Source organism: Agelaius tricolor, unplaced genomic scaffold (assembly GCF_023055355.1).
Source record: "Agelaius tricolor isolate 1412-34295 unplaced genomic scaffold, bAgeTri1.0.p SCAF_36, whole genome shotgun sequence".
Lineage (NCBI taxonomy): Eukaryota > Metazoa > Chordata > Aves > Passeriformes > Icteridae > Agelaius > Agelaius tricolor.
Genome location: NW_027269296.1, coordinates 1,798,016 through 1,823,483, shown reverse-complemented (window position 1 = coordinate 1,823,483; position 25,468 = coordinate 1,798,016). Strand labels below are relative to the sequence as shown.

General features: G+C 43.3%; 1 protein-coding gene and 1 long non-coding RNA gene across 3 annotated transcripts; both read right to left on the bottom strand.

Moving 5' to 3' along the window:
• Positions 1-481: 481 nt before the first annotated feature.
• On the bottom strand, positions 482-23,743 carry KPNA6 (karyopherin subunit alpha 6). 2 transcript variants are annotated; one of them, XM_071453476.1, is made up of 14 exons: positions 23,603-23,743; positions 12,971-13,080; positions 11,589-11,684; positions 10,525-10,624; positions 10,150-10,244; positions 8,766-8,897; positions 8,506-8,594; positions 7,171-7,270; positions 6,248-6,411; positions 5,542-5,620; positions 5,331-5,456; positions 4,700-4,827; positions 3,552-3,730; positions 482-2,037 (listed from the first exon to the last, which is right to left on the bottom strand). In XM_071453476.1, exons 1-14 carry the CDS (start codon positions 23,604-23,606, stop codon positions 1,853-1,855), a joined length of 1,587 nt encoding a protein of 528 aa, XP_071309577.1. In that variant the 5' UTR covers positions 23,607-23,743; the 3' UTR covers positions 482-1,852. The 2 variants fall into 2 exon arrangements, with proteins under 2 accessions (XP_071309577.1, XP_071309576.1); XM_071453475.1 differs by lacking the exon at positions 23,603-23,743 and adding an exon at positions 13,171-14,002.
• Positions 15,288-17,449, bottom strand: LOC139602835 (uncharacterized). Its single transcript, XR_011683493.1, has 2 exons — positions 15,914-17,449; positions 15,288-15,517 (listed from the first exon to the last, which is right to left on the bottom strand). It is a non-coding gene; the product is annotated as an uncharacterized lncRNA (long non-coding RNA).
• Positions 23,744-25,468: the final 1,725 nt, after the last annotated feature.

The following is a 25,468-nucleotide window of genomic DNA, read 5'->3' as shown; positions in this document are numbered from 1 at the left end:
GGCATGCTCCGCGAGAGAGCGGCCACAGGAACTACAGCTCCCGGCATTCTCCGCGCGGGGCCCAACACAGGAACTCCAGCTCTGTAGGGCTCGAAAAAGAGGATGAGGAGGAAGGGAAGAGGGAAAGAAACTGTATCCTACAATTACCGCCATGCCCCGCGGTTGGGAAAGAAGAGGATGAGAAGAGAGACTGTGGCCTACAACTCCCAGCATGCCTGGCGCATCCCTGAGGACAACAATTCCCGCCCGGCTTCTCTGGAAGAAAAAGGAGATGAGGAGGAAGAGGAGGGGGAAGAAGGGAAGGGGGTGGAGGAGGAGGGAAAAGCGTGGCCTACAACTCCCAGCATGCCCTGTGCGTGCCCAACCCCCCCCGAGACTACAACTCCCAGCACGCCCCGCGCGCCCCCGCCGTTACCGGGCACCGGGAGCCCCTCCCAAGGTCACCGATCACCCCCGGTACCCCCAGCACAGCACAGCCGGACACCTGCACAGGTGCAGTTTATTCGTTCCACAACAAGGGACACCCCAGAACCGGGGTTTGCTCCTCTGCTTTGACCGAAATCGTGGCAAAGTGGCCCAAAAAGCGCCGCGGGGGCTCGGGGAGCTCCGTGAGCAGCGCGGGAGGAGCGGCGGGGCAGCGCCGAGCCCGGGGGTTTGCAGGTGTGCCTGCCTCACAGTGCTCATGTACAGCAATCACAGAAATTTCATATAGACTTTTCTCTGTGGCCCAATTAGACAAATATCTCCCTATCTATAATATAAAAAATACAGAGATTTGTTGGTTTTGGAAGTAAAATGTGCATTTATCTGACTGTGAGCAGGAGGTAAACCTGAAAACCTGGTGCTGCTGGAGCTCCCATCACCGCTGGCAGGTGGAGCCAAATCTTCCTCCACCCCAAACCACCCCAAGGCAGGAAAAACCCAGAATTCAGCCCATGTTTCTCATGGCAAATAAAGTATTTCAAGTAAAGATGAAGGTGGGTTTCAGCATTTCAGAGCTCTCAGATCAGTCAGTACAATGCAAACCAAACCTGTGCAACAGCAGCTGTGCTTCCTGCTCCAAAAAAATCCACCCCAGTTCCCATCTTTGGGCTCTTGTTGCTTTTTGCTTTTGCTTTTTTTTTTTTGTTTTGTTTTGTTTTTAATCCTTGGAAATACCACTAGCAGTTCTTAAAAAAAAAAAAAAACCAAAAAAAACCAAAACAAAACCAAAAACCAAAAAACAAAACAAAAATCTAGACAAAGGGAAGCAGCAGAAAAAAATTAACTTCCCAGCAGTGAGAGAACTTCTCATTTTTTCTGTCCATTTTCAGTATTTTTCATCAGGGAACTGGTCCTAGCTTCACCAGGACTGTCCACCTGAAGGAGGAAGGCCAGGGCTAAATTTTTGCTCTTGGCATATTAAAGAGTCTTTAATAAAGAGTAACATGTGCAAAAAAAAAAAAGAAAAAAAAAAGAAAAAAAAGAAAAAAAAAAAAGAAAATTTAAATAGATCAAGCCAGGTTTTGCAGAATTACTGTGGCCAGAACAGCTCCCTCCTCTCTGTGTCCTCACCCAACGAGGTAAAAACTGCCCTGGGGAGACACCACCACAAAGAAGAAGCCACCAAGAGGTGTCACCTGTCACCTCAGTGTCCTTCCTGCCTCCAAAGCCAAGGTGAGCAGCACCCAAAGGAACCAGGAGCAGAAATTCCCCTTCTCTCCAGGAGCTCTTGGTATTTGCAGAGTTTTCCTAAACAGGTGCAGTGGGTGTCCAAACCTTCCCAGCCAGGACCAGCAGCTGCTCTCCCAAACTTTCCAGAGAGTTTGTGGTGGGTTTTCTGGGGGGTTTTGTTGAGTTTTTTCCCCCAGGATTATAGCTGGAAGCCTTCCATGGGAGCCTCAGCTTGCTGGAAGATGTATTGCTGCTGGTTCTCGTCCACCTGCGGCGCCACCGCTGCGTCCTCCTCCACCCCAAAGTAGTGCTCAATCAAATCAAAGGCTTTCTGGTAGATCTCCTGGTTCTCGTGGCTCTGCAGGAATTCTATCTTATCCAGACCTTTGGAAGACAAAAAAAGTGGAATGGGATGGGATGAAAGGCAGAAATTCGCTCTCTGTCCTCTAAAGAATTCTGTGAGCAGAACAAATCCACAGCCAAACCTGGCCCTATGGTATCTTATGGAAAATCTTTTTTGCTAAGGTCTTTTTCTCCTGAGAAGCCTCAGAAATTAAATGTAAACAATAATTATTTGCTGCTGTGGAATGCAAAAGGTGGATCTGTGATTGGTCTCATGTGGTTGTTTCTAATTAATGGTCAATCACAGCCCAGCTGGCTCAGACTCTCTGGTCAGCCACAAGATTTTATTATAATTTCATTCCATTCCTTTCCTTCTAATGAAACACTTTCTTCTATTCTTTTAGTGTAGTTTTAAGATATCATTTTCCCTTTATATATATATATATATATATATATATATGTATGTATGTATGTATCATATATATATTTAATAAGTATAATACTCCATATATAATATATTAATAAATAACATATAAAAATTATATATTTATATATAGATATATAATTTTTATAAATACTTATATATAGGTATATAAATATATAAATATTTATTTATACATAAATATATTTCTATATAAATATATAATTTATCTATATTATTTATTAAGATATATTATATATAATATTACATATAATTATTTATAAATTTTTATATTTATTTTTATATATTTCTATGTAAATATATAATTTATATATATTATTTCTTAAGTTATTTTAAATATAGAATATTATATTTATAATAAAATAATAAATCAGCCTTCTGAAACATGGAGTCAAGATTCTCATCTCTTCCCTCATCCTGGGATCCCTGTGAGCACAACCACACAAACCCAGCTGTGCCAAAGCTCTGCATCTCAGGTTTAGCCCATCCAGATGTGCTCCCAGCTGCAGGATGGTCCCCAATTCCAGTGGGATTAGAAATGAGGGATTTGGTAGCTACAGGGGCAGGTCCCAGGAGCCTCCAGCTGGCCCAGCTGAGTGCAGTGAGCACAGCAAACATCCATGCACACTGCACCCTCAGGAATTCCAGGAATTGTCCTTCCAGGGAGAATCAGGACACTCAGAGTAATGAGAGGGAAAAGCAGCCACTGCCAGCCCACGGGGAGCTTCAGACCAAAATAGGAACTTGTTCCTCCTCAAAGCATCCAGAGCAGGACCAAGAAAAAAATAAATCCATCAGCACCAAATTAAGTCATTCCAGGGAAAAGCAAAGTCTCCCTGGGTTTAAAGTGTAAATCTGGGTAGATTCAGAGCAATTTTAGACCCTGAACTGTCACTTTTTCCTTAGCTCAGCTCATTGCTGGTTCATATTCCCACCTGGTGCAAGCCACGATTTTCAGCTTGGACTCCAGGTCAGAGTTTTTACTTCCAAGTATTTTCTCATCACCCACTAAATGAGTTTGAGGAGATTTTGGAACAAATATTGGCTACTTTGGCATACAAAAAGCCCTTGGAGAGAGCAGAAAAGCACCTGCAGTGCCCAAGGCCCCACGTACCATAGGCCTCCTCAATCAGGCTGCAGTAGGGGTTGATGCCAGTCCCACTCTGGTTGGCTTCCTGCTCTCCCAGCCTCAGGATGTTCTCCAGCCCGTTCAGTGCCACCAGGACAATCTTGGAGTCCATGACAGTCAGCAGGTCACACAGGGGCTTGATACAACCCAAATTCACCAGGTACCTGCAGGGAGAGAGCAGCACCAGCATCACTGCCTGCTCCGTGGGAAAGCAAAGGAGATGAGTCCAACTAAAATCCAGAAATTTACCTTAAAACACACATTTACTGCTCTGCAAGGTTAATTTTGATCCATTAATTTGCATTGCATGCAACCCTATTTTCTGAATTTTTGTTTTTTTAAGGTAAGGTGCCATTTCTGAAATCCAGGTGCTGCTCAAATTAAGTCAAATCCACACTGGAATTTAATCTGTCATTAAATTTAGATGTTTAGCCTCACCTACCCAAAGCCTCAACCACCTCAACTACCCTACACTGCCACTTCTGAAATCCAGGTGCTGCTCAATTTAACTCCACACTGGAATTTTATCTGTCATTAAATTTGGACAGTTAGCCTCACCTAACACCTTCTGAAATCCAGGTGATGCTCAATTAAATCCACACTGGAATTTTATCTGTCATTAAATTTGGATATTTAGCCTCAACTACCCAAAGCCTCAACCACCTCAACTACCCTACACTGCCACTTCTGAAATCCAGGTGCTGCTCAAGTTAAGTCAAATCCACACTGGAATTTTATCTGTCATTAAATTTGGATATTTAGCCTCAACTACCCTACACTGCCACTTCTGAAATCCAGGTGCTGCTCAATTTAACTCCACACTGGAATTTTATCTGTCATTAAATTTGGATATTTAGCCTCAACTACCCCTTCTGAAATCCAGATGCTGCTCAATTAAGCCCACACTGGAATTTTATCTGTCATTAAATTTGGATATTTAGCCTCAACTACCCAAAGAGGGATGGAGGAAATTTGGGATTAAATTATCCCCATCCAGAAGGAAATCAATCACAAATTACACCCCAGCTCTGCCTGGCTCAGTTACCCTCTGGAATCCCTCCAAATTCCTCCTTTGCCTGGCAATTCCCCTGCAGGCAAAGCTCCCAGGAGGTGAGGCAGAGGCTCAGGAATACCTGATCTGCTCGGGGGTCCCTCCTGAGGTGGCGTTGGTGATGGCCCAGGCCGCCTCTTTCCTGGTGCGGAATTCTGCCTTCTGCAGGATCTCGATCAGCACCGGGAAAATGTTGGCATCAATCACTGCCTGGGAAGAGAGGGCAGGAGAGGCCTTGGCATTGGCAGCACTTCCCAAAAGGCTTCCTGAAAGAAACCTTCATTTCCATGGCCCCCACGTGAAGAACATCCCCAGCTGAAGGGTTTATTCCTCAGCCAAGTCCCATGAAAAGCAGATATTCCATAACCAGCACCCTGGAATTGCAGCAACACTGGAGGAATTCTGAAATCTCTGCTTGTGCAGGTCAGGAAAAGGGTAATTAAACCTCAAGGAGCTCCAGCTCTTGCAAGGGATTGAGGATGGACAAATAGGGGCTGTATCTCCTCTGATTCCCATGATCCAGCCTGTGAGGTTCACTCCATGTGCTGCTGCCATTCCCTAATTTTCATCCCCATTTTTTAGCTCATCTGGCTGCAGAATAAGAGAAATGAACCAATCCAGCCTCTGAGGGTCAGGGGAAGGAAAAAGCTGCAAATCCTTAACGCTGAGCTTGGAATGTGGGATGACTGCAGGCAGGCTGGAGAAGACTGTACCTGGATTTGTGCTCTGTTCCCTGCTGTGATGTTGGATATGGTCCAGCACGCCTCTTTCCTGATGGATTCCTTGGGACTGCTCAATAAATGGAGGAGGCAAGGCAGGGCTGAGCAGTTTAGGATCACCTTTGGGGAGAAAAGGAAGCACAGGTGAGATCACCAGTAGCAGGCACTGCATTCCCTGCAGGGAATTCCTCTCCTCTCCTCTCACCTGGGTCTGGATGTCATCCCCTGTCACGATGTTGCCAACTGCTCTCAGAGCTGGAGAGGCCACTTTGTAATCGTTGTGCCTGCAGGAAAAGCGAGCAGAGACAAACCCAGCTCCATCAGATCACTGGGATATTCACCATGTTCCCTCCCCATGATCCCATCTGCAGGATTTCCTTAGGATCCCATCCCCTGCCACACAGAACAGGGCATAAAGCCACTGAAAACAAAGCTGCAGCACAGTTTGAGCCTTTGCATCCCAACTCCATCCCCTTCTCCACAGAGGTTTTGGAGAAACAAAGCCAAGCTGAATTCTCCTAGCCACTGGTTTTGATGTGCCTCGTAACCAGGCTTCCATCTGAAGTTTGAGAGCACACAACACTCTGCAATCATTAAGGAAAATCTGGGAAAGGAGGAAGTTCTTCCCAGTTGTCTGTGCAGTTGGCCCACACTCAAAAATTGGCTGAATTCAGAAATTTATAGGGATAATGTTTGTTTTATCAGTGAATTTGTAATTTTTGAGGCAGATGTTGAGACCAACACAGGTATCTTTTCACAGTGTAGAGTAGAAGTGGAAAATCTCCAGCTCAGGAAGCCAAGGCAGCAAATCCCAGCTGTGAACCTGCTCCAGCCCCTCCTGGGGTGCCTGGATCCCGTGTGCAGGGGGGGTTTGGTGGGATCTAGATGGATTTAGATGGGTTGTCACTCACATTAAGAGCTCCACCAGCCTTCTGCACACCCCAGAGTCCACCACAGCCTGGATCTTCTCGTTGGGGCCATCGGACAGGTAGGACAGAGCCCAGCACGCGTCTGCCAGCAGGTCAGAGTCACTGTTGAACAACAATCGGGACAACACTGGCAGGCAGGGGGACACCTGCAACAACAGCCACCACCCAGCGTTAGTCAGCAGGCCAGAAGCTCCACAGCTGCAGGAAAACACCCCCTGCTCCTGCTCTCTGCTCAGGTCAAGCCCTGCATGGCCACAGATCCCTTCTTGCACAGCTCCAAAGGCACCTCAAGCTTGTTGCTACACTTAAATTACACTGAGGAGTTACACTGGCTCCATTTCTGACTCTCAATGTTCACCTCAATAATTTCTAAGTGGGTTTATATCTATACTCAATTCAGATTTCACCCCTCACCAAAGGCTCCTCAGCTTTGATGTGTGAGGTTTCACTTCAATCAGCATGTTTGCACTTTTTTTTAAAAACATTTTTGTGTTGCCAAAGGAGGATGAGATAGCTGAAAAGGCAGCAGGACCTTTAGTTAGGTTCCCTGAACAGGGAAAGGGAAGGTATCACAGCTCACAGCTGTAACATCACAGCTCAGGAATTCTGGTTTTTATCATTTCCAAGTCTCAGAGTAGCTGTTGATCATAACTGAAGTTTCAAAATTCCAAAGTTCATAAGAAAATGGCTTAGAGAAACTTTCTAGGGAAGCCTGGGCCTGACCCTTATTTGAGGGGTGCAGCAGAAATGTTGGGAAAAATGAAACATGCAGAAAAAAAACCTCAGCAGGAAGGAAAAACCTCATCCTGTGCCCTCCTCGAGTTCAACAGCCCAAAATAACCCAGGCAAAGCTCTTAAGTGGTGTCTCCCCATCTCCTGGCTGCCATCAGGGCATTTCTTCTCACCTTATCAAATTCAGGAGGAGGACTCTTCCCTCTGCACAGGTTTGACAGGGCCCAGACAGCGTTTCGTGTCATTGTCAGCCTGGTGGACGTGGTGAGGAGCCTGAAGAGAGAATCAGCAGGGATTATTGTCCTTGGTGTGGAAGAGAAGGAACCAAAAGAATTAAAACTAAAACTATTTAGCTCCAGTTCAGCCCAGGAGAACACTCCCAGTTATCACCAGAAACCAAGTGACACAAACTGCTCTGTCTGAGCTCAGAGTGAGTCCTGTGGGGTGAGGAGCCAGGCTGACACCAGGAGCAGCAAAATCAGATTTGTGGGACAAAACCTCACTTTTCCAGGGTGGAGAGAAGATTCATTCTTGAGCAACAAGAGCCCAGGCCTGACAGAACTCTGTCACCACTGAGGGAGGTGGTGTGAGAGACCTGATCCTGCTCCAACCCCAAAAATCCACAGAGAGCAGGAGCTGAGGGACACCCGGTGACTCCACAAGGAGCAGCACCCTCGAGCAGCATGAAGGAGTTTTGTCCACAAAAATCCCACTCCTCTGAGGCAGAGGATTGATTCTGAGGGATCCCACAGTGACAGGGAATCTGTGAGGAATGTTCTCCACAAAATCTCACTCAAAACCAGAGCTTTGATTCCAGGGAATCTCTAGGGAATGTTCTCCACAAAATCCCACTCCTCTGAGGCAGAGCTTTGATTCTGAGGCATCCCACAGTGACAGGGACTCTGTGAGGAACTTTATCCACAAAATCCCACTCAGAACCAGAGGTTTGATTCCCAGGGACTCTGTAGGGAATGTTCTCCACAAAATCTCACTCCTCTGAGGCAGAGGTTTGATTCCTAGAGATCCCACAGTGACAGGGAATCTGTGAGGAATGTTATCCACAAAATCTCACTCAAAACCAGAGCTTTGATTCCCAGGGATTCTGTAGGGAATGTTCTCCACAGAATCCCACTCAGAACCAGAGGTTTGATTCCCAGGGATCCCACACTAACAAGGAATCTCTAAGGAACGTTATCCACAAAATCCCACTCAGAACCAGAGTTTTGATTCCCAGGGACTCTGTGAGGAATGTTCTCCACAAAATCTCACTCCCCTGAGGCAGAACTTTGATTCCCAGGGATCCCACACTGCCAGGGAATCTCTAAGGAATGCTCTCCACAAAATCTCACTCAAAACCAGAGGTTTGATTCCCAGGGACTCTGTAGGGAATGTTCTCCACACAATCCCACTCCCCTGAGGCAGGTTTGATCCCCAGACAATCCGTAGGCCCAGCTCCAACCCTGCCCCCTGGTACAGTGGCACTCCCAGAGCTGCTCATGGCTACTCACATTAACAAGGGAGGGAGAATGGCACAGTTCAGGACATAATCCCTGCACACTGAGCTGTCTCCAGCAATGTTTCCCAACGCCCAGACAGCCTGAAAGGAAACACCAACAGCTTCAGCATTCATTTTCTGACAGGGAGAACACAGGCACTGTGCTGAAAAAGCGATTTTCCTGCAACTCCAGGCAGCTGGGATCATCCATTTAAACATTGCATTTTGAATATGTGGTTCTCCCCAAAATCCCAAAGTGAGGAGGGATCTTACCTGCTCCTGAACATCCTCAAAGTCAGAGTTTAGGAGCTCTATAAAGATGGGAACTGCCCCAGCCTCGATGACTATTTTGGTTTGTTGGGAGGTGCCCGAGGCGATGTTCGTCAGGGCCCAGGCAGCCTCAAACTGAAAGGAGGGATAAAGGGAATAAAATCAGCCTGAGCCAGCAAAAGAAAGGAATAAAACCAGCCTGATCCAGCAAAAGAAAGGAATGAAATCAGTGTGATCCAGAAAAATAAAGGAATAAAATCAGCCTGATCCAGCAAAAGAAAGGAATGAAATAAGTGTGATTCAGAAAAAGAAAGGAATAAAATCAGCCTGATCCAGCAAAATAAAGGTATAAAACCAGCTTGATTCAGAAAAATAAAGGGGTAAAATCAGTGTGATTCAGAAAAATAAAGGAATAAAAGCAGCCTAATCCAGCAAAATAAAAGAATAAAATCAGCCTGATCCAGTAAAGAAAGGAATAAAATCAGCCTGATTAAGAAAAATAAAGGAATAAAACCAGCCTGATTCAGCAGAATAAAGGAATGAAATCAGCCTGATTCAGCAAAGCAGCTCTCATGACATTCTGGCTGCAATTCCTACAAAGGTTTTGGGAGAGAAAGGCAGAGAATGTCTCAGCACTCAAAGCATTTTATTTTCTTGAGCAATAAAAGAGCTACAAAGGATGAGCAAGAGATGTCACCACCACCTCACTTCTCTTCCACAACCATTTCCCAGTGCAGGAACACACAAAATAGAAAATTTTCTATATTTCATCCAACACCCCAAAGATGCTGCGAGTTCAAGGGAAGCTGAGCAGAAATTCCCTGATTTTGCTTCCCTCTTTTTGGTTTAAAACCAGATTTCCATCCAGCTCTCCTGGAAATGAATTCCCTTTGGTCCATGGGGCCAGAGGGCAGGGAGAAAGAGGAAAGAAGTCATAAAATTGGATGAAATTCCATGTATGGGAGTCTCTTTAACCCCTCCAAAGAAACCAGGATTGTTTTCCCTCACACATTTTCTTCCTGCAGCTTCATCCCATGGCTCCACCAGCTCCCAGCAGAAATATCAGCTACAGGAAGGCCAAACTCTTTTCTGCTGCAGCTGAATTAGGTGATTTTTGGCAGAATTAATTTTTTTTTTTTGCCAGAATTAAATATTTTTTTGCCAGAATTAATTTTTTTTTTGCCAGAATTAAATTATTTTTTGCCAGAATTAAATTCAGAGCAATTTACAATTTAATTTTTTTGCCTGAGCATTACAGACTAGTTTTGCCTTCTCCCATAGATCACATTTCTGGGGTTCAAAATATCATTTTCCCCTCACAGCACCTGTGGATTCACAGGATAAACAGCTCCACACCCTGAAGAACTGATAACAGAATTTCCTTTACCTGTAATGTGCAATTTTCACTTCTTTTCAGGAATTCCACGAACCTCTCCACCACTCCCTGAGTGTTTATCACCTCATCTATTGGAGGATTTGGCTCTGAAACAGCAAGGCAGTGTCAGGGAGTGAACAGGTCTCATGCAGGGGACTAACAAGCCTGAAGTGTTAATTAAATTATCTCAAATTGGGCTGAACTCATCAGGGCAGCTTGGCAGAATTATTTTCTGTACCAATCACAACTGGCAATGATCAGTAATACAAAAAAAAATCACATTTCTCAATTATGGATGTTTTTTTTTCTCCCGAACCTGCAAAGTTTTGTGTACAAATCCCTGTAAAAGTCTCTGTTGGATGCTGGGCAGGGATGAGTTATTTTTACCTTTGGAGAGTAATTTCCTGAATTTTTGAGTGGTTGCTAGCTGGAGATCAGGGTCATCTGAGAACAGCATTTCCACCATCTCTCCTGTGATCAACCCCTCCTGAAAAGAGGCAGAGGAAACAGGAACGGTTTCATTTCAGACTGGGATTATTCCAGGCACCACAGACATCACATCCAACAATTTGGGCTTAGCCAGAAATCCAAAGATTCAAACCTGGGGATCCCAGCACAGCAGAAATCCCCCAGCTCACATTTGCAGTGCTGGGGGGAATGGGATAAAAGAGGAGGAGAGGGGATAAAATGGAATAAAAGGACACTGGAGGAGGATTTTGAGGATTTTGCAGCTGGGAATAACCCTTGATAAATCAGAATGAGCTGTGGGATGAGGATTTCCTGGCATGGGCTGAGCTATGCAAGGCTCATGGCTCTATTGGAGTCCCTCTGGATCCCTCAGGAATGAATTTTCCCCTCAGGAATAGAATTTCCCCCTCAGGAATGAATTTTCCCCTCAGGAATGAATTTTCCCCTCAGGAACAGAATTTTCCCCTCAGGAACAGAATTTTCCTCTCAGGAACAGAATTTTCCCCTCAGGAACAGAATTTTCCCCTCAGGAATAGAATTTTCCCCTCAGGAATAGAATTTTCCCCTCAGGAATGAATTTTCCCCTCAGGAATAGAATTTCCCCCTCAGGAATAGAATTTCCCCCTCAGGAATAAATCTCCTCTTTGTGTTTTAGCCAAGGGTTTGTGGCTGTCCCAGCTGCCTGCACCAACTTACACAAACATTGTTGAAAGTAAAGGAATAAAACCATTGGATTTTGGCAGTTCCATGCAAGCACAGAATCCCAGGATGGTTTGGGTTGGAAGGAGCTTAAAAATCATCCAAGTTCCTGTCCAAGGGCAGGGACATCTTGCACTACCCCAGGGTGCTCCAACCCCATCCAATCTGGGATAATTCCAGGGATGGGGCAGCCACAGCTTGTCTGGGAATCTCTGCAGGGCCCCAAAACATAAAATTAAATTAAATTAAATTAAATTAATGAAATCTGTCGGAAGGCACCTTACCCCACACGTTGTGGAAGTGACATAGGAATCCACCAGGAGAGTGTCAAACATGGAGTCATCCTCACTGATCAGCTCCACATTCCTTCTCTTGAAGAGCTGGTGGGGAGCAGAACACAGGGATTGTTATTAGAAAATAGCCATGAACAGGCTCCACAACTCGATTTTCTTGTTCCTCAACCAAGATCCCTCCTGGACTGAAGCAACTTGAATAAAAAGGGGTCATTAATGGCAGCTCTGCACTCTCAGGGACAGTCTGGCACACAAACTAAGGGTTAATTCTTGCTCTCAGATATTCAAATGTCCAAATCACTGAGCCACCAGGGAAGGCAAGTGCAGAATTTGACCAAAATCAGGAAAAATGGGTAAAAAAGTAGCTTGGATAAGGTGCTAATAAAGGAAATATTTAGTTCCAGACAAAGCACTTGGGAATCACCTCATGCTTCCAAAAAAGAAATGCACCCAGGGTTGAGGCCATACTTTCACTTGCTCTTCCTGTTTCTTCAGGAAATAATCCCATTTACTAATTATATCTTAAAAAAAAAAACCAAAACCCACCTTTAAAATCAAAGATCTGTGGAAAAAAAACCCCAGAAACACCCCAAACCAAGCAAAAACCAACTCGAGTAGCCCAAGAACAAAATGCTTGGGAAGCTCTCCATGTGAGCTGGGCCCAGAGAAAAGAAAGGGAAAAAAACAAGAGCTCAGTTAGAATAGAAAACATGGCTGCAAACAAATTTTAATGCACAGAACCTCAAAGATTGCAGCAGTCTGGGCTGTGCTGAGGCTGACACAACCTGGTACAGGTGAGTTACCTACAAGATCTCAGTCAAAACAGAAAAATAAAGACTGCAAACAAACTTTAATTGACAGAAAATTGAAGATTGCAGCACTCTGGGCTGACCCAGCCTGCTCAGATGGGTGAGTTACTTGCTGTAAGGTCTCAGAACATAAAAAATAAAGATTGCAAACAAAGTTTAATGCACAGAACCTTGAAGATTGTAGCAGTTAAGGCTGACACAACCTGGTACAGGTGAGTTACCTGCTGCAAGATGTCAGAACATAAAAAATAAAGACTGCAAACAAAGTTTAATGCACAGATCCTTGAAGGTTCCAGCAGTTAAGGCTGACCCAGCCTGCTCAAGTGGGTGAGTTACCTGCAAGATCTCAGTCAGAACAGAAAAATTAAGATTGCAAACAAATTTTAATGCACAGAATGTTGAAGATTGCAGCAGTTAGGGCTGACCCAGCCTCTCCAGGTGGGTGAGTTACCTGCAAAATCTCAGTCAGAACAGAAAAAATAAAGATTGCAGACAAAGTTTAATGCCCGGATCCTCGGAGGTTCCACCAGCCCGGGCTGTGTGAGGCTGAGCTGAGTGATTTACCTGCTGCTCCCGTTTCTGCTTCCTCAGCTGAATCCCCTCCTCCTCCCTCCTCCTGCGCATCTCCTCGGGGTTCAGGGCTTTGTTCTTGTAGCTCTTCATTCGATAGTTTTCTGTGAAAACAGGAGGGATTCTGCAATTCTGCCCCAGGGCTCCTGCACTGCCTCTGTGTGTCCTCCCCATGGGATAACCAGATGGAATACCTTTATTTACTCCTGGGTTTTCAGCAGCAATTCCTATTTCCCTGCCAGCAGCACAGCATTTTTCCCAGATATTTATTCCCAGAGAGCAAGGAATGGAGTTTATAACACCAGAGCAGAGCTGCAGTGAGGCACAGGCCCTGTGTCCCACCAGGTGTGTAGGACCTGACCCACTTCTGAAAAATGCAGCAATTCCACCCTGATTCCTACAGAATTTCCCTCCCAGTTTGTGTTTGCTCCCACTTCTGAAAAATGCAGCAATTCCAACCCGATTCCTACACAATTTCCCTCCCAGTTTGTGTTTGCTCCCACTTCTGAAAAATGCAGCAATTCCAACCCGATTCCTACACAATTTCCCTCCCAGTTTGTGTTTGCTCCCACTTCTGAAAAATGCAGCAATTCCAACCCGATTCCTACAGAATTTCCCTCCCAGTTTGTGTTTGCTCCCTCCCTGCCAGGGAAGGGACACCCCAACTTCTGGCACAGCTGAAGGCAGCCAGGGCCGAGCTGTAACTGAGGACGGCAGCCCCTGACTGCCCCAGGAGGGCAGGAATTCCCCAAACTCTCTCATTTCTGACATTATTTGCACATTTGTGCCTTTCTCAGGACAAACTCCTTCAGAACTCATTTGAAAAGCAGTATTTTGGTTTTTTTCCCAGCTGCAGGGAGGAAGTTTGCAGTTTTATCTCCTCCTCATTTCGTGGCTCACAGAAAGTTTCAGCCTCACTTATCAACAACCTCCAGCCACTCTGGAGCCCTTCCAAGATCAACTGCAGAAGTGTCAGAACCAAAAGTCCACAGCCAACCCAAGAAAAAACATCTACTAAATACAAATATCCAGCTTTTCATTACTAAGGAGAGAGAAAACAACTGGAAAAAAATTAATATTTTAACGGGAGAGGAAACAAAATACTTTCAGTTCTGTGATTTCCCAAAACCAGCTAAAAAGACACCAAAAAAAGAGAGAAATCTACAGACTTTAGGGCTTTATATCTGACCATACAACAGCCAGGTGTCAATTTTCATTCAGAAAATCTATTGAAGCAGCACTGTTAGGTTTTAATTTGTATTTCCACCCCATTGTGCCTCACGCAGCCACAGGGGAGAGCCGGAATCGACAGCTTCATTCTGCAAACAAATTCAGGATTTCATCCTCCTTTTGCAAAGCAAAGCCTCCAGTTACAAGGTGGTTTTGAGGAGGAGGAGGAGGAGGAAGGGGAAGCGAGGATGCCCAGGAGTGCCATAAATAGCCAAGGGACTCAGGACAGCTCAGCTGCTCCAGCCCAGCTGGGCCAGACCCACTCAGCACCTCCTCCTTTAAGGGATTTTTTATTTTCTGTCCCGGAGCACCCACAATTCTCACCCTGCAGGGAAACCCCAAAGAGAATTCTTCAGGGCTGCTGTAACAAAATTCCCTGGGTTTTATCCCTGCAGATGATTCCCATTGATTTTTGGGGTTTTTTTGGGTTTTTTTTTCGCCTCCCAGCCCATCATCTTTTGGCAGCAGAATGCTGATTTGGGACATTCCAGCCCATTTCCATGGCAACTTTAGGGTTTTATAGGGTGGGAGAAATGCAGGGTCAGGAGCTCCCAGGGAGCTCTGGGCTGCAGCAGGACCAAAGCCACGGAATGAAACAGAGCAGGAAAAATTCTGTGTTTGGAATATTTCAGTACCAAATACTCAGCTCATTTAAACTCCAATTCCATCTGTGGGAATATCCCCAAACCCATTAATCAGGATCTGGGAGCACTGGGCTCTCAGGAATAGGGAATAAATATATATATACTTATTATATATATAAATACATAAACCCATATATATTTATATATAAATATATTTTATATTCATATTTCTATAGTTATATGTATCTATTATACACAAATATATAAATTATATTTATAGTGTATATATTTGTGTTGTTTATATTTTATAATTTATATTAAAATTTTTTATATATATGTATATATATACGTATATATATGTATGTATATATATATATACATATATATATATGTATGTATGTGTATATATATATATACATATATATATATATATATATATATATATATATATATATATATATATATAAAAACTGCTGCTCCTAAGGAAGAGATTCCAGTCACAGATTTTCACTTTATTCTGGAGAGATTTGCTTTTACAGAAGAAGCGCCCGTGGGCACTGAACTCAGAGATTTCACTCAAGAAAACAACAAATCTTCCAAGATTTAATTAAATTTAAAAAGTTCTGATCCAAAAGCTTGGACAAAACATCCCTTCTGCTTTGGGAATCCCACAGTTCCCCAAGTTGTGCCTTTTGTGGCTCCCTGGATTAGTGCTCTTCATTCATAGCTCCAGCAAAAAAATAAAAAATTAAAAAATTAAATTTAAAAATTTATAAATTAATGAAATAAATAAAATATAAATAAATGAATACATTGAATAATAAATTAAATTTTAGTAATAAATAAATTAAATAATAATTAAATAAATTTTAAAATAAACACATTAAATAAAAATAAATTTAGAATAAATTTTAAAATAAATAGATAATAAAATACATTTTAAAAATAAATTAATTAAAATTTTAAAATAAATTAATTAAATAAAAATAATAAATAAATTTTAAAAATAAATTAAATAAATAAAAATTAAAATAAATTAAATTTTAAAATTAATTAATTAATAGATTTGAAATAATTTTTTAAAAAAATCAGTATTTGCAGAAACTTAAGGATGAAACTGAACTTTTCCAATTTCCTGTGCAAAGGAAACTCCCTCAGGAACTGGAAGGAATTTGGCCCCTCTTGCTTTCACTGAGGGTAAAAAATTCCTGCAGCTGTCAAAAACACAAGCCCAAGCTGCCACTCATAAACTGGAGGATGAGAAGATATTTCCCATTTAAAATAAAGGAAAAATGAGGTGAAATTTTGACTTGGAAGGCTCAGCAGGGCCCTCAAATCCCTGTAAATGCAGCACAAGCTACAGCAGGAAACCGGAATTCCAGAATTGTTGCTCCAACAGCTTCTGGATGCTCCTGGGTTGGGGAATCCAAGTCTGATTCTTTTTAAATTTTTTTCCAAGACAAGAAAATGTTGAAAGCAAATTTTTCTTCACTGCTGAAGCCCTGGGAGCTGAGTCACTGCAGGATTTTGTTTTCACTGAGGGTAAAAAAATTCCCCCAGCTGTCAAAAATACAAGCCCAAGCTGCCACTCATAAATTGGAGGATGAGAAGATATTTCCCATTTAAAATAAAGGAAAAATGAGGTGAAATTTTGACTTGGAAGGCTCAGCAGGGCCCTGAAATCCCTGTAAATGCAGCACAAAGTACAACGAGAAACTGCAATTCCAGAATTGTTGCTCCAACAGCTTCTGGATGCTCCTGAGGGGGGAAATCCAAGTCTGTCTGTTTTTAAATTTTGTTTTCAGGACAAGAAAAATTTGCTTTCAACCTTTTCCTCACTGATGCTGAAGCCCTGGGAGCTGTCACTGCAGGCTTGTCTTCACTGAGGGTAAAAATTTCCAAAATTCCTGCAGCTGTCAAAGAATTACAATTCCAACCTGCCACACTCATAAATTGGAGGATGAGAAGATATTTCCCATTTAAAATAAAGGAAAAATGAGGTGAAATTTTGACTTGGAAGGCTCAGCAGGGCCCTGAAATCCCTGTAAATGCAGCACAAAGTACAGCAGGAAACTGCAATTCCAGAATTGTTGCTCCAACAGCTTCTGGATGCTCCTGGGTTGGGGAATTTTTTATTTTTGTTTTTTCCAAGAGAAGAAAAATTGGATTTGAAGGTTTCCTTCAGGTGCTGAAGGCCTGGAGCTGAGTCACTGCAGGATTTTGTGCTGCTGAGTCAGGGCCAGGGCACTGCCAGGCCTGGCCGGGCTCTCCTGGAGCCAAAATGTCCCTTCCCGGGGGGGGAAGATTCCAGGAATATTCCAAATATTCCAAATATTCCACAGGGAGCCTTCCCAAGGTGGCTCTGAGCACTCAGCAGGGCTGGCAGCTGCTCCCTGCTCTGGGAATTATGCAAGTGGAAATAAATACACTGGAGGAACTGCAGCAGCCACCAGTGCCCCATGGGGACATTCCCAGCTCCCAGGTGCCCTCCAAAGGACCTTTCCACTCAAATTTCCCCTTGGGATGGGAGAAAGTTGGTGATTTACAATTTAAACTCCTGGACAAATTCATTTTATTTTATTTAAATTATATTAAATTAATAAATAAATTTATTGGTTTTAGTTAAATGTTATTTATTTTAAATTTAAAAGAAAATAAAATTTATTTATTTAATTTATTTATTTGATTAAAATAAAATAAACTTTAAAATAAATTTTAAAGTTTAAAATTTTAAACGATTTAAAGTCCTAGACAAATTTATTTTCAACTTATTTTAAGCTTTAAAATAAAATAAAATTTATTTAATTTATTCATTTTATTAATATAATTTTTAAATTTTAAACTTTAAAATTTATTTTAAACTTTATTTTCAACTAAATTTTAAACTTCAAACTTTATTTTAAACTTTATTTTAAGCTATTTAAACTCCTAGACAAATTTATTTTCAACTTATTTTAAGCTTTAAAATAAAATAAAATTTATTTATTTAATTTATTCGTTTTATTAATATAATTTTTAAATTTTAAACTTTAAAAATTTTAAACTTTATTTTAAACTAAATTTTAAACCTTAAGATTTACTTTAAACTTTATTTTAAGCTATTTAAACTCCTAGACAAATTGATTTTCAACTTATTTTGAGCTTTAAATTAAAATAAAATAAAATTTATTTATTTAATTTTATTAAAATAATATAATTTTTTTAATTTTAAACTTTAAAATTTATTTTAAACTTTAAACTAAATTTTAAGATTTATTTTAAACTTTAATTTAATTTTTTTTAATTTTTAAGATTTATTTTAGACTTTATTTTAAACTATTTAAACTCCTAGACAAATTTATTTGCAACTTATTTTAAATTTTACTTTAAACTTTAAAATAAAGTAAAATAAATTAAAAACTATTTATTTCTTTAACTTATTTTATTTTAATAAAATAAACTTTAAAATCAATTTTAAAGTTTAAAATTTTAAACTTTTAAAATAAAGTTTAAAATTTTAAACTTTCTTTTAAACTATTTAAATTCCTGGACAAATTTGGACAAATTGCAGTAAAATAAATGGAGTGAACTGCTGAGTTTCACCTCATTCCTCATCTATTTCCAATTCCCTGAAATCCCAGAGGATCCTCCCATCATGAACATCTCCAGGGGACTCTTCTAGAAAGAAAAATGTGTCCAGGACAACTTTATTAAGTGAATTGAAACCCTATAAAAAAAAGGACTAAATCATCTGGACTACTTAAATCCAAATCAAATGAATAACTCCATAAAAACAGCTGAATTCATGTGCAAAAGAACAGCTCTGAGCTGCTGGCAGAAATCACTCAAAATCACTTTTTTTAAACTGTCAGTGATAGCTTTGCAGTGAATTAATAGGAAAAAATAAAAGGAAAAAAATTCACTTTGTTTGCTCAGAAGACACAGCAAAAAAAAAAAAATCCTGTCAAATAACCCCATTTAAATATTCCCTATTTACTACTTAAATCCAAATCAAATGAGTAACTCCATAAAAACAGCTGAATTCATGTGTAAAAGAACAGCTCTGAGCTGCTGGCAGAAATCACTCAAAATCACTTTTTTTTTTACTGTCAGTGATAGTTTTGCAGTGAATTAATAGGAAAAAAATAAAAGGAAAAAAATTCACTTTGTTTGCTCAGAAGACACAGCAAAAAAAAAAATCCTGTCAAATAACCCCATTTAAATATTCCCTATTTACTACTTAAATCCAAATCAAATGAGTAACTCCATAAAAACAGCTGAATTCATGTGTAAAAGAACAGCTCTGAGCTGCTGGCAGAAATCACTCAAAATCACTTTTTTTTTACTGTCAGTGATAGTTTTGCAGTGAATTAATAGGAAAAAATAAAAGGAAAAAAAATTCACTTTTTTTTGCTCAGAAGACACAACAAATGAAGCTAAACAGGAGAACAGCTACACAAGAAAAATCCTCTCAAATAACCCCAACTACCTTATTTACTACTTAAATCCAAATCAAATGAATAACTCCATAAAAATAGCTGAATTCATGTGTAAAAGAACAGCTCTGAGCTGCTGGCAGAAATCACTCAAAATCACTTTTTTTAAACTGTCAGTGATAGTTTTGCAGTGAATTAATAAAAGGAAAAAATTCACTTTGTTTGCTCAGAAGACACAACAAATGAAACTAAACAGGAGAACAGCTACCCAAGAAAAATCCTGTCAAATCACCCCAATGAACCCATTTACTACTTAAATCCAAATCAAATAACTACATAAATATTATTGAATATTAATAACTACATAAGGAGTTATTAGTAGAAAAAAAAAAAGAAAAAAATTCAAGAAGACACAACAACGAAGCTAAACAGGAGAACAGCTACCCAAGAAAAATCCTGTCAAATAACCCCAACTATCTTATTTACTACTTAAATCCAAATCAAATAACCACATAAATATTATTGACTGTAAATAACTACATAAATATTATTGACTATGAATAACTACATAAGGAGTTATTAGTAAGAAAAAAAACTAAAGGAAAAAAATTCACTTTGTTTGCTCAGAAGACACAACAAATGAAGCTAAACAGAACAGCTACACACAAAAATAAATAAAAATTCCTGTCCAATACCCCTGGCAGGCAGGGATGTGATATCAGCCTGGAATGTGCAGCGCTCACAGGGGGAAGGGACAGGCAGAAAATTCTCTTTGGGGAAAGTTCAGTGGCAGGCAGAGTTTGCTGCTCGTGTGCCAGGGCTAAAACAAAATCAGGAATCTTTTTGGAATGTCCCTGAGCTGCTGGAAAAAGGAGCCCAGCAACTGCTCAGTGCATCCCAACACCTGAGGGGTTTCAGTTCTCTTCACTCTGGTTCGTGTCCCAGGGTTAAAGCAAAATCAGGAATTATTTTGGAATGTCCCTGCCCTGCTAACCCAGCACTGCTCAGTCCAGTTCTCAAAGATTCCTACCCCTAATTGGATTTTTTCACCCCAAAATTTAAGGGTTTTAAGCTCTCTTCAAGCTGTTTTGTTGCTCAGGCTTAAAACAAGATTATTAGGATATATTATTTTATATATATATAATATATATTATTATATTAGGATATGTTATTAAAAGGATCCTGACAAGCAAGATCATTTTAAATGATCACAGGAACCCTTTTGGAATGTCCCTGCCCTGCTGGAAAAAGAACCCAGCAACTCCTCAGTCCAGTTCTCAAAGATTCCTACTCCTGATTTATCTTTTCATCCCAAAATTTGAGGGCTTTAAGTTCTCTTCAAGCTGGTTCGTGTCCCAGGGTTAAAACAAAATTAGGAATCTTTTTGGAAAGTCCTTGCCCTGCTGGAAAAGGAACCCAGCAATCCTCAGTCCAATTCTCAAAGCTTCCTACTCCTGATTTATCTTTTCTTGAGGGCTTTAAGTTCTCTTCAAGCTGGTTCCTTGCTCAGGGTTAAAACAGGATTATTAGGATATATTATTTTTTATATATATATATATATATAATATATATTATTATATTAGGATATGTTATTAAAAGGATCCTGACAAGCAAGATCATTTTAAATGATCATTTCAAAATGATCACAGGAACCCTTTTGGAATGTCCCTGCCCCGCTGGAAAAGGAACCCAGCAACTCCTCAGTTCAGTTCTCAAAGCTTCCTACTCCTGATTTATCTTTTCTTGAGGGCTTTAAGTTGTCTTCAAGCTGGTTCGTGTCCCAGGGTTAAAACAAGATTATTAGGATATATTATTGTATATATCTAATATATATTATTATGTTAGGATATTATTATAAGGATCCTGGTGAGATCCTGACAAGCAAGATCATTTTAAATGATCACAGGAACCCTTTTGGAATGTCCCTGCCCTGCTGGAAAAGGAACCCAGCAACTCCTCAGTTCAGTTCTCAATGTTTCCTACCCCTGATTTAATCTTTTCATCCCAAAATTTGAGGGCTTTAAGTTCTCTTCAAGCTGATTTGTTGCTCAGGGTTAAAACAAAATTAGGAATCTTTTTGGAATGTCCCTGTCCTGCTGGAAAAAGAACCCAGCAATCCTCAGTCCGGTTCTCAAAGCTTCCTACTCCTGATTTATCTTTTCATCCCCAAATCTGAGGGTTTTAAGTTCTCTCCAAGCTGGTTTGTCCATCCAGATTTCCCTCAAAAATGGACAGATCAAGCACAGGTGTGAGCTGAGAACAGTCCCTAAAACAGGGACCAACTTCAACTCCATCCACTCAAACTCGAGCCAGGAGAGTTCCAGATTAAAACCAAGCAGAGATAATTACAGAGAAATACGAAATTCCAGGAAATCCATCCCTTCCAACGTGTGCTCTGCCTCAGCACCAAGCAGGAGTGTGGGATTTGATTTACCTGGAGCTCACCAGGACTGAAAGCCTGAAGGAATCAGGACTTTCACTCTCGCAGGATTTTAATGATCAAACTCTCCCCCTTGACAAAGTTCATGTTTGCTCTGCTGAACTAAAGCAAACAAAGCAGAGCAGCCAATTAACTGTTAAATTCATCAGCCACGGGGGTTTTATTGAGAATTGAGCATTAACGCTGCTCCATGGGTTAAACAGCACTAAAAAAGGCATTTAAAGGGCTCATTTGCATGGCAAACAAGGAATGAACTGGTGACAATTTCCAGCAATATCATTAACTTGAAATAATGAAAAAAAAAAAAAAACCAGCCTTAGCTTGTTTAAAAATAAGAAAGTTACATGAGGATAATTAAAACAAGGGGGAGATTCAACTCTTATGGGGTGGGGAAGCTCCTGTGCACAAAGTTCTCAGCTCCACACAAAACATAAAACTGAAATTGTCAGCTCCACATAAAACTGCCCCAAGAATTTCCAGACATTCCCAGCAGGCCCCAGGACATTTTTCTCCTCAGAGCTGCCAGTCCAGGTTTTACATCTGAATTTTTCCAAGCTGTCCAGAGCAGCAGCCACACACAGACCTGGTCACTGACTTCTCCTAGAGCACCACAGGAGGGTTTGGAGGGGGAAGAAAAGTTCCTGGTGAGATCCTGACAAGCAAGATCATTATAAATGATCATTTTAAAATGATTACAGAGCATTTGTGAAGCTTCCCTGGTTTGGAAGGAGCTGAAAACTCATCCAGTGCCACCCCTGCCATGGGCAAGGACATTTTCCACTGTCCCAGGCTGCTCCAACCTGGCCTGGGATAATTCCAGCCACAGCTTCTCTGGGAAATCCATCCCAGCCCCTCACAGAGAAAAATTTCTTCCCAATATCCAACCTAACCTTGCCACTTTAAAGCCATTAAGCTTCTGAAGGAGCTCTGGTTAAAAGACAACATTGCAGGTGGAAAATGGAAACATTTTAATCTTTATTTCCAGAAGAGCCTCACAGGAATCTTAAAAAAAATAAAAATAAATAAAATAAAATCCACCATTCCTCCCTGAGCTGGGACCTCCCACATCAGGCACATCAAAACTAAAAGCTGCTGGAATTAAAACACTTTTTTTGAAGAGGAAACAGAGCAGGGATTTATGTGCAGGGGACAGAGACCTGCCTGTAACAGATGCCATTGCTCCCTAGCAGTGTGGTGTCACCCACGGTGGCACTGAGGGCTCAGGACGGATTTTAATAAAAATCCCAACACCCAGAGCCCCTCTGGGTTACCAGAACCCAGGAGAGGTTTGTGGGGTTCTGCCCTGAACCCCGAGCTCTGGGGGAGCTCAGAACTGAACTCCAGCACTGGGGGAGAATTTAAACGGAGCAGGGATCTGAGAGCCAGGTGAGACCCCAAATACCCCAAAGTGACAGAATTTAAACAGAGCAGGGATCTGAGAGCCAGGTAATACCCCAAAGTGACAGCAGTGACACCCCAAAACCGGGCTCTTACAGCTCTCACACCCCAAAGCTGGGCACTGGAGCCCTGGTACCCCCAAACCCGGGGTATCCCACCCTGAACACCCCCAAACCGGGGGTATCCCACCCCAGTACCCCCAAACCCGGGGTATCTCACCCTGAACACCCCCCGCAGCTCCCGCCCCACCCGGAGCTCCCCAAAGGCGCTGCCGGCGCTGCCCGAAGCGGTCACAACCCCCGGGCCACCCTCACCGAGAGCCCCAAAGACCCCCCCGCCCCCAGGAGCGGCCCCGGGATGACTCAGCGGCCGCGCCGGCCCCTCCACTTTCAGCCCCGGCAGCGCCCGGGACGCCGGTGAAAGGCGAGGGCGGCGGCAGCGCGGTGCGGAACGGGCTGTGCGCGCTGCCCGGCCTCGGGGCGGCTTCTCCGGCTGCACCCCACGCCCTCGGCCGTGCCCGGAGCTCCCCCGGGCCGCGCCCGCCCCTTAGGGCCCTCACCCATCGCGGCGGCTGCGGCGGCGGCTCCGGTGGTGGCGGCGGCGGCCAAAATATGGCGGCGGCGGGCGGGGCGCGGGCCGGACGGCGGCCGCGCGGGGCCAAACCTGTGCGCGCGGAGAGCGGCGGGGGCGGTGCTAGGGCGCCCCCAGCGAGCGGAGACGGAACTGCAGGGGCGGTCGCGTCCTGTCACTCGCGTCCTGTCACCTCTGTCCTGTCACTCGCGTCCCCTCATTCGGGTTTTGCCACTCGTGTCCTGTCACTCGTGTCCCCTCTCATGTGTCCCCTCCATCCTGTCACTCGTGTCCGGTTCCCTTGGCTGCAGGAAGGGAAGGAGCTGCTGCAGCCCAGCGCTGCCCCAGGCAGATCCCTGAGGAACCCTTGGGACCAACTCCTGCGGTGCCAGCAGCCCCTGGAACCCTGAATGTCCCCACTGGGAGGGACTGGGTTGGTGTTTGTCACCCACCCTGGGAGCTGTGCCAGGCAGAGACGAGCTCTGGGGCACACCCGGTGGATTTATGGGGTCACTCAGAGCCCTGAAAAGTGGGGACAGAGTTTGAGGACTGGCTGGTTTTATGGGGTCACTCAGAGCCCCGAAAATTGGGGGACAGAGTTTGAGGACTGGCTGGTTTTATGGGGTCACAGTTTGAGGACTGGCTGCTTTTACGGGGTCACTCAGAGCCTGAGGAGCCTGGGGCAGTGGGGGCTCCCTTCCCTCTCCTGAGGGAGATGGGAGGAAAGGAAAATTTGTGTCATCCCCACCCCGGAGGAAATGAGAACACGGCAGAGACTCTGAGAACTCCTTTAATTGCTGTTAACTGCAAGTCTGTAAAAGGTTTGGAGAAAGTCATTGTTACAAAACTACCAGCTGTTAGAATTGTTCCTGGTTTGTCACCCCAGCTAGAAAAGGCTCAGGGAGATGCGGAATAGTTCAAGAACAGAGAATATTGCACAACCAACCCCACGGTTAATTCCACTAAAAGAAGGAAAGAAAGTGACACAGATGCTGCACCCTCGAGCTCTGCTGTGGGATCAGCTGGGGCACACAGCAGCCCCAGGTCCCCACTGGTGTCCCCTGTGTCCCCTGCCCACCACAATCCCAGCCAGGACAAGGAGAGGCTCTGCTGGACCCAGGGCTTTGGCAGGACAGGGATGCTCCCAGCAGGAATCGCCCTAAAGAAGGAAAACCCAACCCCAAAACCCCAACTCTTCCAAGTGCACCTCGTTGAGTGCTGTCCAAAGCCAGCAGGAAACCCCCAGGCCTGGAAGGGGCAGGACAAAGGCAGAAAGTGTCACCTCAGCACCCCAAGGGCCAGGGAGGGCACTGTCCCCTGGGGGTAACTGTGCATGAGCAGCATCTCCTGTTGTGACATGGAACTGCCCCAAAAAGGAGTCGTGGGGCTGAAGGGAGTGAAACAAACAGTGCCAGGGGCTGAAGGGAAGGAACCCAAAGCTCGTGGTGGCTGCAGGGGCTGGCACGGGTGGGACAGGGCTCAGATGGGGACACACAACAGGGACACCCCAATTTGGGAGCCTCTGTCCCCCCCAGGATGGCCAAGCTGAGGTTGAAGTGGGGCCAGGTTGGACCTTTGCAAGTGGCCACCAACACTGGGGCTCTGTCCCCAGCTGACCCAAACCAGTGCCACCAACACTGGGGCTCTGTCCCCAGCTGACCCAAACCAGTGCCACCAACACTGGGGCTCTGTCCCCAGCTGACCCAAACCAGTGCCACCAACACCGGGGTTCTGTCCCCAGCTGACCCAAACCAGTGCCACCAACACTGGGGCTCTGTCCCCAGCTGACCCAAACCAGTGCCAGCCCAGCAGTAAGAGCAAGCCAGGAGGATTTTGCTTGGAGAATTTAACTAGA